Raw genomic sequence first — 13,793 nt, 5'->3', positions numbered from 1 at the left:
CTGCTCCCTGTCCCCAAGCTCAGCTGTGGCAGGCTGGTGACTGTGCTCAGCAGGGCTGAGCCTGACCAGGGGGTCAGGAGGGGCCCTGAACACCTGAGGCTGCATTACTAGCATTGCCCAGGAAATATTTGACCCTTCTTTACTTCTTCCCCAGGGTGATCCTGGCCCAGGAGGAGAGCCTGGACAGCGTGGTCCACCTGGTGAAGCAGGCCCTGAGGTACTGTCCCATGGCATCATGTCTGAGTAGATGCTGTTGGAGGGGACACCAGCTGCCAGATGTGTCCGCTGGCTCACAGTGGGGGCTTGCCCTCCCTTTCTCCTTCCCCTTCAGCAAAAAGCCACATTTATAATGGCTCTGACATCTAGTTCCCAGAAAAAGAACTAATGGGAAAACTGTGCCTGAAATCCCTGTGTTCTTCTTGCAGGGGACCCCTGGCCCACCAGGAGACCCCGGTCTGACTGTAAGTAACCCCTGCTACTCTTCTTCCTGGGGCAATCATGGCTTTTCCATGCACAGCCTGGGAACAAAACAGGGCATCAGGTCCTGCTGCTGCCTGGCAGAGGTGGCCTGTGGCTTCCCATGGGAGCCAGGGAAAGAGGAGAGAGGGCTGGTTGGGTGGGAAGGCAAAGGGGAGCCTTTCCCTTAGAGGGAAGCATTCACCCTGCACCCCTTTCCTGGCAGGACTGCGACGTGATGACCTACGTGCGAGAGACGTGTGGATGCTGTGGTGAGCAGACATCACCTCTCCCCAGGGAAGGGGAACAACCACTCGAGGGATGGGGACAGGGGGTCACCAGAGGGTTCCCAGCATCACTGACCCACGTGTTTCTCTCCCTGCCCCTCTCCCCAGACTGTGAAAAGCGCTGCGGTGCCCTGGACATCATGTTTGTCATAGACAGCTCCGAGAGTATCGGCTACACCAACTTCACCCTGGAGAAGAATTTTGTCGTCAATGTGGTCAGCAGGCTGGGCTCTATTGCCAAGGACCCCAAGTCAGAGACAGGTCTGGGCTCTGTGGGAACAGAGTAGGGCATGGGGAAAAGAAAAAGGTCTTGGATCCTTTCAACTTCACTGTTTATTTTCCACGGCTTTTCAGACCAATTGGGCAGCTCTTTGACTTTCTCCACTTTTCCCCAAGGATGCAAAGCCAAGTAATGTGACACTTCCTTGGCAGGTGCCCGTGTTGGGGTGGTGCAGTACAGTCACGAGGGGACTTTTGAAGCCATCAAGCTTGATGACGAGCGCATCAATTCCCTGTCGAGCTTCAAGGAAGCGGTGAAGCGCCTGGAGTGGATCGCTGGAGGCACCTGGACACCATCTGCCCTTCAGTTTGCCTACAACAAGCTCATCAAGGAAAGCAGGAGAAAGAAAGCCCAAGTGTTCGCTGTGGTGATCACAGACGGGCGCTACGACCCCCGGGATGATGACAAGAACCTCGGGGCTCTCTGCGGTAGAGATGTGGTGGTCAACACCATTGGCATAGGAGACATGTTCGACCAGCCGGAGCAGAGCGAGACCCTGGTCTCCATCGCCTGCAATGAACCCCAGCGAGTCCAGAAGATGAGGCTCTTCTCAGACCTGGTGGCAGAGGAATTCATTGACAAGATGGAGGACGTGCTCTGCCCAGGTCTGTCCCTGTCCTTGCATGGAACTGGAGTTTTGCGCCCCAGGGTTTGGGGTGGGGGGCCAAGATGTGTCCCAGCAGGTTGGCCAGCAGCTGGGTCATCCATGGTGGGGTCTGACCTTTAGGTAGCCCTGGACTAAGAGTCCTTCCTCAGATAAAGACCAGCCTTTTGGGGCAGTCCTTTGGTGTTCCTTGGAAGAGACCTTGTCCTGCCACTCTGACTGTGCAGGGGATGGCAGCACATGGCTCAGTTTTCCTTGTTTCTTTTCCTTCCAGATCCACAGGTCGTCTGCCCCGAGCTGCCCTGTCAGACAGGTAAACATTACAAGTAGCTTCATGCCATCTGCACAGACTCTGGGGGGAGACTGCATGAGGCTCAGGAGTAGGAGAGGGGGGTGCAACCCTGTTCAGTTCCTTTGGAAGGCAGGAGTTTGGGAAATAGTGCTACTTTACATGAGGAGAGGCTCCAGGGTTTCGTCTCCTGCTCTTTTCCTGTCTCTCTGAGTTCCCTGCACAGGTAGGTACAAGTGCACTGTGTGAGTGCACCAGCATGGCTCATCCCTGATACTTTTCCCCATCGAAATTCCTGGGAGCTACCAGGTTTTGACCTCCAAACTCAAGTCAAAATCCCCTTGCTAAATTCCCACTCATGGTGACTTTTGTAGCAGGATGCTCCTTGGGAGTGATGGGCAGAGCTGTTATTAGGGATCAGTTGGAAAATAGCAACCTAGTGGACCCAGAGCTTTGGCTTCTCTAACGCTGGCTATATTTAATTAACAGTTAACTCAGGGTGTTGGATTAAAGGAAAAGGCTGTAAGGATCTTCTGGTGCTCTGTGTGCTGAAGGTAGCTTTACGGGGTCACATTTTGCTTGTTAAGGAGCAAATGTGTATCCCAAATTCCCAGAGAGGTCCCATCTGCCTGAGTCCCTGTGTCTGTTTAAATACAATAGATGCACTCTCTGCTGATACACAAAGTTTATAGAAGACCAAAGTTTTGCCCGTTCTGCAATTTTTGTCTCTTCTCTTGCCATGAATGTTTTTGTGGCAGTCCCCAGCTTCAACTGAGCCTTATAGAGAATATCAAATTTCATTTTTAAATAAGTCCCTTTGTTTCTGTGGAAAGGAAAGGAAGATTGGTCCCAGGATGCACAGAAATCTGGAGAAAAACTATAATTATTCCTGTCTAAAATATCTCACTGGTATTTTGAGTATTTGCACCTGGCCATGCCAGGGGCACAGTGTCCAGCCATGATTCTGAGCTCCTCTGCTGTGTCTTCTGAGGAGCTTTGTCCTGCAAATCTCTGCACAAGGAGGTGACATCCCCAGGCCACGCTTGTCATTGCTCAGGTGTCATCAAAGGTTTTGGTCTTTTCGGCCTTCCCGTTTCCGAGGAACACAAGCAGTGGCACACTCATTTCTCCCGGGCTTGGGCATCAAAGCCCTCCAAAGCTGTCTGTCCTTTCCTTGTAGTGCAGTTGCATGTTTCTGTTCCTGATGCAAGGTGAGAACAGTTCGGTGGTGCCTGGCAGCCCTGGGGACTGCAACAGGAATGGCTTGAGGAGGCATCTGAGGGCGTTCCCTCTTGGGTGAATCCCTTAAGCCATGCCATATGCAAGCCAGGCCAACCACAGGCAAGACCTGCGCCCCACAGAACATGGGAGGTGGAGTGACGTGGCTGGGTAGGGTTGGCGTCCTCTCAAAGTGCCCTCTCAGCATGGGTGAAAGTTGGGCTAGGGCTGGTAGATGGAATTTTAAGTAATTGGTTCAGGAGTCTTTGGGCACAGAGCCTCCCACCTACCACACCAGCTGGGCCATGCTGCTCTGCTGTCATGTTCAGAAGGATTTGCAGTGGTCACACTTCCCTAGTGGCACGGGAACACGTTGGATGGGATGGGACATGACAGAGCCTGGGGCTTCTCTGGCTCTCGGAGAACATCCCATGAGCTCGTGCCAATTCCCACGCAGATCCTCTGGATGGAGACAGTGCCCTTCGGAGGGAACGTGAGCGAGCCAGTGCACATCCAGCACATGTGCCTGGACTGGCCAGACAGACTCAGGTCAGGGAGGCAGCTAAACCTGCCCCGTTCTTGGCCCCATGGCTCAGCATGGTGGTCCTGGCACTTTGAGGGGCAAATCAACTGTGCCCCAGCTTCAGCCTGGGTAATGCCAGCAGAGCACAGACAGGGACAGGTACCACATACACCCTGTCTTCCCCCCATGCTGCCTCAGGGCTTTACCTGAGAGTGTCCCATTTTCAGCACAGCCCCTTGTCTCTCCTCAGTCACAGCTGTGCTAACAGGATGCTGGAGGGTTGTATGCTGAGCAAATCTGAACTGACCACTTGCTTCGTAGAAACTGCATGACATCCTGAGAGGCTCTTGCTAACCCACGCAAAAGGCTTTGCTTTGAGCTTTGGGGTTTTATTCAAAGTTAAATTTGGCACAGCCAGGTGCAGACGGAGGCTCTCAGGGCCCTGACAAGCCCAGACACCGCACAGCTTTGAGTGGAGTCACTGCCCTGAGGCTGAGTGCCAGGCAAGGGGGTCACATGATGCTGTCCCTTCGATGCCTTTCTGCCTTACAGCACCGTGGGTGCGGTTGGCACATAGCTACATGACCCTAAACTACATGATGGGTTAATCCCATCTGCAGTAGGAGGTGGCCCTTTTCCTGAGCACTGCTTCTTCTCCATCGTGCCTATGCTGGATCAGCAGGAACTGGGCAGTTAAGGTTTTGTGTAATTTTCTGAAGTCATTCAGTTGATGTGTGAAAGATTTCAGGGCAAATCCCATGGTTCCTCAGACACAAATGGCAGAAAGATTTAAAATCTGGCTTTGGTCTTTACTCCTCTGTCCTCATTAGCTCTGTTCTTCCCTGGTGCAGTGCAGGTAGGAAAGCCAGGTAGCTTTCAGAGACGTAGCCATTGCTAGCAAGCCCTGAAAATATTCTTTTGACGCTCACTTGCAGATGACAGGAACCCTGGGAGCATAAACCCAGTTATTTTCCGCCCCATGGAAGAGGGAGTCAACATAGATTTTCCCAGCACCATACAATCGATCGCCCAGTTCCTAAACTCCACGCGGGAATCCCGGGACCCCAGCGTGTACACCCAGCTGGTGGCCACTTTGGCCTTTACCGCCGAAAAAGCCAAGTTTGCCACTGGAAATGAGCGGCAAGAGTGGATGGACTTGTTCATTGACACCTTCAAAATGGTGCACAGCGAGATTGTGGGGGACCCAGAGACCGTGCTAGGGCTGTGCTGAGACCTCTCTTGGGGGTCACTTGGAGGCAGAGGCCGAGTGGAGGTGGAAATCATCGCTCCTGTGTGGCAGAGGGGACAGTTCATGGGGAGATTTTTTTAGTTTAGGAGAGACAGAGGCAGTGGAATGGCTTGGTTGTGCTCAGCCAGGGATGGGACACAAGGAGCAGTCCCCTCCAGCTCAGCTGGCTGATGAGCATGGTGGCTTTCCCCAGCAGTACCAAGGGATGCTCTTGCTTTCTCTGCTGCTTTTTTGCTGAGAGCCTAACGACGCGTTTTCCCCATGTTTTCCTGTGTATGTCCTTGCTGACCCCCTCCAAAGCATCCTTCTCCCCTTTCTGCATCCTCTCTCTCGGTTACCACAGGCTCTCTTCAAGTCCTGCAAGGCTGACCAAGCAAGGTGCATCCCCGCTCACCACAGTGTCTCTGTGGAACCCCTCATGGGCAGCTGGGGGTGGAGGGAAGGAGCAAGCAGGGTGGGAGAGGGAGCAACCCTCCCTTTCCTTTGGGAGCACTGACACCTGGGCAGTGATTCTCTCAGAAGCTGTGTGGGCTCCCCTGGCCTTTTTCTCTGCTTGTACATTTGTGTTTCCTCTGTCGTAATCCACAACATGTAGCTGTCCATATCCAAAAGGCAGATATTCTGTTACGTGGGGCCGAGTGGTCCAAAGCAAAATTCCTTGACTGATGTGAGCTGTTTAAAAGCAAGTACTTAAGCTTGATGTAGTAGAGCCTACTCAATCCATACCCAGTGCTGCTTTGGCTCAGACACCACAGAGCCACCACCTGCACTGCAGGTATGTGTGCATAGACAAGGCCTGGTATCTCCATCCACTCAGTCATCCATGGCCCAGTTTGCACAAAGTCAGGCAGGCAAGGGCCATTCCCACCTCCAGTTTAACTGCTCTCAAGCTGTATTTAGAGGTAGTGGGATTTCATGTGCAGACACAGGAGTAGAAGTGCTTACTCTGACTGACATGGTATTACTGCAATAAAGTATACTGAGCAAATGTCACATTTAATGGGCGGAAGAGAGATGTGCTATCCTCAGGAATTTGGCTGTAATATTTCCGGGTATAAAAGGTGGAGCCGCTTGCCAAGCTCAGCCGTGGGAGTTGCCCACTTTGAACTTACTGCGGTGTTCCCCCGAGGTTTCAGCACTTTTTCCCCCAGTCTACAGGGACAAGTTGCTCAGAGAACAGAACTGCTATCAGTGTAGAATAGAGGGGAAAGAGTTCTGAGTGCTTTACATGGTGTGCTCTCTGTTTTAGGTGAAGGCAAAAAGATCAGCCTGTGCCTGAGTCTGGTCATAATTCACATATTCCAGATAGTCTGTGCAAAGCCAAACTCCCTATTCTGTTTTGTTTTTTACCCCAAAATTAGTGTGACTTAGCCTGCTGGGATGCAGGACTGAACTCAGAGTAGTTAAGGTGCTCCAGCCATGATGCCAGAGGAAAAGCTCCCAAACCCCACTGATTTGAAAAGACCTCAGGGCTGGGACGTTTTGCTGAACAAAAAGAGGATTGGAGAAGTTGGTGAAGGAGTGTTTTTTAGCATAATCCCGTCTAATCCCTCTGATAAAACCAGATGGATTTCATCACAGCAGCGTTCCTTCAGTGAAACTCTTGGGCAAAGGAAGGACAGAGATAAGGAAGGTAAAGGATGGTCCATACCTCCCCAAAGATACAGGAGGGGCTGGGAAAGGGGGAAACCCCAAAAAGGGCTGCAAGGTCAGTCCCCACCTCACTTTCATCTCCACTGTCAATACTGCAAAAGAATAGAGGAAATACAAGTTGTTCAGGTTTTAGAAAAAGCAGGAAGGTGATGTGAATGGGTGGAGTTACTCTGTACACTAATGGCAGAAAAATCAATGATATTTCTGCTTATTTGCGCTGCCTTCATTAGACATCCCCACCTGTGCAGTAAGGTGAGCTACAGGCATTCATGATCCACATAAGAAGGCCCACTGCACCAGTTAAAAGCACAACAGGAAGGTTTTAGTCGGCCTAATTCATGGTGGTACTTCTGAGAGCTTGTCTGCCAGTTAGGATGAGAATCTTGCTGCAGAAAAGGGTGCTCGGGTCCTCAGCCTCTCAGAAATGAGAACAAGCTGCAAACAGAGCCTGACACTGAGCAGGACAACCCCAAGGCTTTACTGCCCTACATTCCCATGGGATAACTCATATGTAAAGGCACTTTATCAAACAGCTGGAAGGCAGCCCTCTCCAGCTGTGAGGGCTGAGCAGCGAGCAGAATGTGTCTCTGGGGAATGCTCCTGTCAGATGTGCATTACACTCCCGCTGAAGCTCCATGGAGTGATGCTGCCCTCTGCTTAGCTAGGAGCTCTTCAGGCTTGCTTGTCATCTCAAAAAACATGTGGGCAGGCCTTGGGGGAGGCTGCTAGCACTGCCCCAACATGACACGCAGCCCCTGCTCGCACCTGCTTTCACAGACCCTCACAGAGGTTTTGCACTGTGTGGTTGCAAGGGGGATTCCTTCCTGCCTTTCCCCCTCCACGGTTGCTCAGAGCACGTGAGGACCAGCAGTGCAGGTGCTGCCAAGGCAAGGTATCCTTGTGGCAGCAGTACCTGCATACCAGGAACTGCAGCATCAACATGCCTTTAGACAACATTTCTCACGGAAGATTGGGCAGAGGTGAGTATGTGCCTTTATTGCTTTAAAAGAGGGAAGGTAACAAGTGATAGGACAAAAGGAAATGGCTTCAGGTTGCACCAGGGGAGATTTAGACTGGATATTAGGGGAAATTTCTTCACTGAAAGGACAGTCAGGCACTGAAACAGGCTACCCAGTGAAACAGTGGAGTCATCATCCATGAAGGTGTTCAAAAAATGTGATGTGGTGCTCAGGATATGGTTTAGTGGTTAACATGATAGTGCTGAGCTAATGGTTGGACTTGAGGATCTCAGAGGGCTTTTTCAACCATAAGGAATCTGTGATTCCCTGATTCTGTGCTGAACCCAGGTGTAGCACTGTCCAGCACTAGGGAAGCTCATTGTCAGGCTGGACTTGCTCACAGTGTGGAAATTCAATCTAATGTTACACTCCTACCCCCAAAGTTACCCCCTGTTGCCAGAAATGGGTGCTCAAGGTGGGGCTGCTCCAGAAGCTCCTATTCCTTGCCAGTCACACAACACAACATGGCAGCATCTTCAGGACTTCACTCTTTTGAGATGCAGCCTCAGAGGCACAGAACTGCTTGAGAGTGCTATGGCCATTGCCCTGCTGCCAGCTCGGGGAATGCAGAGGAACCCTGAATGCAATGCACATAACTACCGAAAAGGGAGGAAATAATAGTCTCTGACTATCAGCTGACTCCAAACATAGCTATTTTCTTCTTTTTTTTCCCTGAGTTCACTCACTGCATATATTCATGTATTCGATGTGTTTGGACTGGGCTTGGAGCAACCTGGTCTAGTGGGAGGTGTCCCTGCCCACGGCAGGGTGCTGGAGCGAGATGAGCTTTAAGGTTCCTTCCAACCCAAACCATTCTGTGATTCTCTGATTCTATGCTTTTATGGTAAGTGTAACTCTGACAGTATACCACTCTCCAGAAGTAACTGAGAGGTTTGCAGGTGCTGCCTGCCACTAATCGCTGGATATTCGTCTCACAAATAAGAGCTGGAAATTGATGTAAGGCAGTGGGTGTAATTCTGGGACTGAAATGCACAGACCTGTCTAATTTCATGAGGGTCTATCATCAGTCCCAGAATTAACATTCATTAAGCACCCAGTAGCTGAGGGCATCAAAAGCAAAGCTCCTTCATTTCAAGCTGCAAAGACAAGCTTTGGCAGCAGGGTTGGGCTGATCCTTCTTTGGACAAGGATGCACAGAGGCAACTCCAACCCAAATTATCCTGTAGTCTTCTTATCATCCCAACTCTTGTCCTCCTTCTTCCCCCTGCAGAGCTTGCTGTGGCCCAGTGCACCCAGCGCCCTGTTGACATTGTCTTCTTGCTGGACGGCTCAGAAAGGATTGGGGAGCAGAACTTTCAGAGTGCCCACCGCTTCGTGGAGGATGTGGCGCAGCAGCTGACGCTGGCCCGGAGCAATAGCGACCACATGAACGCCCGGATCGCACTGCTGCAGTACGGCAGCGAGCAGGACCAGAACGTGGTCTTCCCGCTGACCCACAACCTGACCGAGATCTCCGACGCCCTGGCGCAGATCAAGTACCTGGACTCATCCTCCAACATCGGGTCAGCCATCATCCACGCCATCAACAACATCGTGCTCAGCCCGGGCAACGGGCAGCGACTCGCCCGGCGCAACGCCGAGCTCTCCTTCGTCTTCATCACCGACGGCATCACGGGAAGCAAGAACCTGGAGGAGGCCATCAACTCCATGAAGAAGCAGGATGTCATGCCCACGGTGGTGGCTCTGGGGAGCGACGTGGACATGGATGTCCTGCTGAAGCTTGGCCTGGGGGACCGGGCAGCCATCTTCCGGGAGAAGGACTATAACAGCCTCTCCCAGCCCAGCTTCTTCGACAGGTTCATTCGGTGGATTTGTTAAAGGAAGGGCGCACACAAAATCCTTCTCTCACTGATATACACACCCCTGATATTACCTGTTGTATTTTCTTCCCCCTGTATGGTTGCTAGCCCAGAAGAGCTGCCCTCTGGGTCCTCCTTTCTAGCCAAAATCCAGAGCTCTTTATTGATTTTCATGATGAAGTGTCATGTATCTTACATTTATGGTGCTAATTAAAACCCAGATCAAAGCAGGATACAGAGCCATACGATGTACTTCTGTAAAGCTTTGCACACACCAAGCCATGACTTGTGTACGTACTGTAATCCTAGGAGGCCTTATCAGAGATGCAAGAAACCTTTCTGGTGTAGCAGGACCAATGAGTAACTCTAGTTTTCAAAAACTCTCAATATCTCTCAGTGTGTCTTGCTCCTCCTTCCTGGGAACAGCAGGATGGTGTGAGAGGTTTTGCTGCCTTCCACAGATGCTCCTTTGGGGGGTGTATCTATCTTAAATGTCACAAATCATCTCTAAGATCTTTATTTTCCTGTGGGCCATACCTCCCTTTATTCCTTCTGTCATTCTACCCTTCATCAGAACCTGCTCATCTATTACTGCACTCCAAATTTCAGCTGAGAGGGGCAGCATGACTCCCAGCATTGACACAATACTGGACAGCCACCAGAACTGCCTCCCAGTCACCCCAACGTGCTCAAAGCATCCGTGGTACCTTCTTCCCACTGGTATCTGCTGAGCAATGCCCAGATTTGAACTTGAATTGTGCTGTCTGCAAAAATAAACGGAACTTTTTCACCCTATCCTGAAAAGGCCTCTTTTTTCTGTAGTTTTGAGGATTTTAAAAATTATTTTCAGTGAGCAGCTGATTCTCCTGGTTTCAAGCTGGTGTGTCCAGATATCATGGAATCACAGAATGGTTTGGGTTGGGAGGGAACTGAAAGACCATCTCATTCCACTCCTCCTGCCATGGGCAGGGACACAGATTGCTCCAAGCACTGGCCTTGTTCACATTCCTCATCTGTTTCATGGGAGATTCCCTCTGCCATGGTGAGATTGTTCCTATAAATTATTACCCTGATGTGGAGGATGGCAGCCCACATAATTACAGTATCCTCCAGCCACCCCTTCTGCTACACCTCGGAAAGTTCACATGAAATGCAAGGAGTTTTATTGGATCCCTGTTAGCAGCCAGTATCACTGCGCAGGAAAACACACACAGACACCAGCAGATTGGAAAACAGCACATGATGAGTTTCAGCAGGCTCCCCCGAAAGATAGAGGGTGGACATGCTGTCCATTGACTCCGAGATTCCAGGTCAAAGGACTTACAAGCTACACATACGAGAAATCACTCAGCAGGCAAAACACTGTTCCAAGGGAAAGGGGGAGGGAGGGGAGCGCCATGCAGGGGGTTCCTACGAGGACTTTGGCCTCATGTTTCGCTGATCACCGCGGAGCAGGTGGGACACGCCAGACGTTCAGTCAGAGTCAGAGCTGCTGCTTGAGCTGCTTGAGCTGCAGGAGCCACCTGAGGGCTGGGGAAGAGAAAACAAATTTAGGGCAGCAGGGAAATGAGCCTCTGTCACAGCATTCCTGAGAGGGGTTAGTGACCCTGCTGTGGCTGCCCCATATTGTGGGAGGGCTGGAGGTTTTTTATGACTTTTTTACAAGGCTCTTGTGAGAAATGGAGCCCACTCCTTTTGCTTTTGGGGTTTTATAAATTTAATAAGGGACAATAGGGGACAAAGGTCACTTAAGCCAAAGGACAGGGCTGGGTGCTTGCCTCATAGCCAGAGGCACGAACACTTACAAAGATTCCCGGTTATCTGCTTTAACTTCATGCATATTAATAAACTACAATGCATATGCATAGATTTTCTGTGCACTGATTTACATTTTTTTAAAAGGGATTAACATAGTTCCTCCCCCGGATTGCCTTCTAGAGCATGCGTATTACGATGTGAGGGTCTTCGGGGGTCTTCTCTGATGAAGGCTCAGGTCTTCCTCACATCTTGAACTTTTCAACTGTGTCTTTGGAGTGTGCGCAGTTATGCTGTTCCTAGGTCTTTCTGGGTCCAACCGGTTTGAATTCCTTTCTCATTAGCACATCCTGCTGCTTCTCTTATTTTGTCTATTTTTGAGATTATCTACCTGGCTTTTCGTTTATTTAAGCATTAAGTGATAAGTTAACCACATACTAGCTATTACACTGTATAAAAAGTGATAATTTAAATTATATAGGTATAATTCAAGCTATATAATCATCTTGTAACTTTAATCCTAGTTAAAATGTTACTTAGTAAATACCTGTGTAGCAAAGTTATTCTTACCATGCATATCATTTTTCCTAACATATTCTAATACATAATATTTCTTAATATTTCACTATTTGTGAAAGCCAATGCTATAATAGCTGTTCATCACACTCTTAAGGTCAATAAAGGAAATTCCAGAAAGGTCTTGCTCTCTGCCAGCAAGGACCAGTCACGGCAGATCACTTCCAGAGCTGTTTCCCAGTGAGAGGAGCTGCTGGTTAGATTTGTCTGGGAAATGCTCCCACCTCCAGTGTTGGAAATGGGCCCTTGTTTAGCAGTTCCTCATTCAGACCTGCTCAGGATGGTGCCCATCTCTGGAATGGCATTTTCTGCAGAATCTACTCCAAGCACAGGGAATTGCTTCTCCTTTTTTGGTTTTCTTGTGAGGCTTTTTTTTGTTTTTAAGGAGGAACTGAACAGTTCCTCTGCTGCAAGACACTGAGTGAATGTCCCTTATGGACGACTTGCACTCAGGTGAGCAGGACAAAGTCCTGGGATTTAATACATTGTACAGTGCACCCCGAGCCACGCCACCATTTTAAATGGCTTCAAGGAATTTCATGGATTGCTTTTCAAATTACTCACTTAATATGACTTATTCTTGCCTATTTATTAATCTAACAGGAATTTCCACGTCTAAAAAAAGCCACTGAAGTTTTGGCAGCTTGCTCTAGCCACTACACAATGGGAGAGGAGAGTCCCAGCTGCTCAGGCAAGATGCTGTGGAACGGGGAGGGGTCCAGAGGACCACAATAGAATTAGGGAAGGGTTCACTGCTGTGCCACTCTTACCTTGTCTCCGTGGTGCTTGCAGTGCTTCTTCTTATGGTGCTTCTTATGGTGCTTCTTATGGTGATCCTGGTGCCCATGGGGGTGATGGCCTGCTGGGGGGTGCCCATGGGGGTGATGCCCCGATGGGGGGTGCCCATGGGGGTGATGCCCCGATGGGGGGTGCCCGTGCGGGTGCTGGCCAGGTGGAGCAGGGCACGGGGGGCAGACTGCCACGCCGCCAGGGCAGGGACCTGTGCCAGGACCAGGGTATCCTGGCGGGGCAGGAGGGCACACTGCAAGGTATGGTTGTGGCGGGCCTAGGAAGAAGAGGGGGCTGTTAGTGGGCAGAGACAGGCTCTCCTCAGACAGACAGTGCAAGGAGCTGGTGTACCCTTCCACCCAAAGGGCCCATCCTGGTCTACCTCTTCCTCACAAAGGACACCCCACATGCCTTTGGGATGCAGGTAAACCCCCAGGTGCCTGTGGCCATGGCACAGAGCTACTCTCTGAGCCCTGATGGCTGTGTGGTACCTGCAGCCCTGCCCGGCCCCACAGCTCCTCACCTTGGTTGGGGTCACACATCCTCCTCAGTGGTCTCCGAGCTGAAAGGGAAGGACAGGCACCATCAGTCACCTCCTGCCAGGGGACATTGCCCAGCCAGCAGCTGGGACCTGACTCCTCTGTTCCACATATCTGCTCCCGGCACAGAGACTACACCTGCTTCCCCAGGAGTGCCATCCCTCCACAGACCTCACAGCTGTCCTGTGCCTTTGGTGACAGCACCAACCCCCAGAGCAACTGTCCCGCCCTCCATGCACCCCCAAAGCCCAGGCATGTGGTTTCCATTTTTAATGGAAATAAACCCACACTGGCCCAGCCTGGGTGCCGAGCTCGTGTCCTCGTGGGCCACAAGGGACTGGGGACACGTGCCTGGATGCAGTGCCAGCCATGGGGACAGTGCACCCTGACCCAGAGGTGCCCACGCTCCCGCTGCCCCCGTGCTCCCCCGCTGCCGTGCACTCACCAAACCTGCGGAAAAGTTCCCAGAGGAGGCAATGCCGGCAGCACTCGGGATCGCCGCCCTTGGCACGGCTCTCCCGGCTGTCGGGCACCCGTTAAATAGCGGGGCCCTGCCCCGCTGAGCCGGGGTGCGGCGGGCAGGGGTGCCACGGGAGCGGGGGAGCCGCGCCGTCACCATGGGCACCATGGGCGGGAAACGTCACCACGGCGCTCCCAGCCGGCACAAAGGTCCCACAGCGATAATAAACACCGGCGGTGGAGGGCTGTGATTCCAGCTCCCGGCGTCAAGGGATGG

At 51.4% G+C, this 13,793-nt stretch overlaps 1 protein-coding gene and 1 long non-coding RNA gene across 4 annotated transcripts in view; one reads left to right on the top strand and one right to left on the bottom strand.

Moving 5' to 3' along the window:
- COL6A2 (collagen type VI alpha 2 chain) overlaps positions 1–10,193 on the top strand; it is a 24,538-nt gene extending 14,345 nt beyond the window's left edge. For 2 of the 3 annotated variants that reach the window (XM_042035234.1, XM_042035233.1), the window contains 7 exons: positions 155–217; positions 426–461; positions 683–728; positions 852–1,004; positions 1,176–1,628; positions 1,902–1,940; positions 8,810–10,193. In XM_042035234.1, coding sequence (XP_041891168.1) covers positions 155–217; positions 426–461; positions 683–728; positions 852–1,004; positions 1,176–1,628; positions 1,902–1,940; positions 8,810–9,417 — 1,398 coding nt within the window. In that variant the 3' untranslated portion in view covers positions 9,418–10,193. Of the gene's footprint in view, positions 1–154; positions 218–425; positions 462–682; positions 729–851; positions 1,005–1,175; positions 1,629–1,901; positions 1,941–4,592; positions 5,907–8,809 lie in introns of those variants that run through there. The other variant, XM_042035235.1, reaches the window with a different exon arrangement.
- LOC121667979 lies at positions 9,624–13,793 on the bottom strand. The gene is made up of 4 exons (XR_006017214.1): positions 13,503–13,793; positions 13,042–13,080; positions 12,500–12,795; positions 9,624–10,928 (listed from the first exon to the last, which is right to left on the bottom strand). It is a non-coding gene; the product is annotated as an uncharacterized LOC121667979 (long non-coding RNA).

This window comes from Corvus kubaryi, unplaced genomic scaffold (assembly GCF_017639235.1).
Source record: "Corvus kubaryi isolate FWS band 111438036 unplaced genomic scaffold, C.kubaryi_AGA036_p1.0 37383, whole genome shotgun sequence".
In the NCBI taxonomy this organism is placed as follows: domain Eukaryota; kingdom Metazoa; phylum Chordata; class Aves; order Passeriformes; family Corvidae; genus Corvus; species Corvus kubaryi.
The sequence above is the reverse complement of the archived record's forward strand: the minus strand, read 5'-3'. Positions and strand labels throughout refer to the sequence as shown.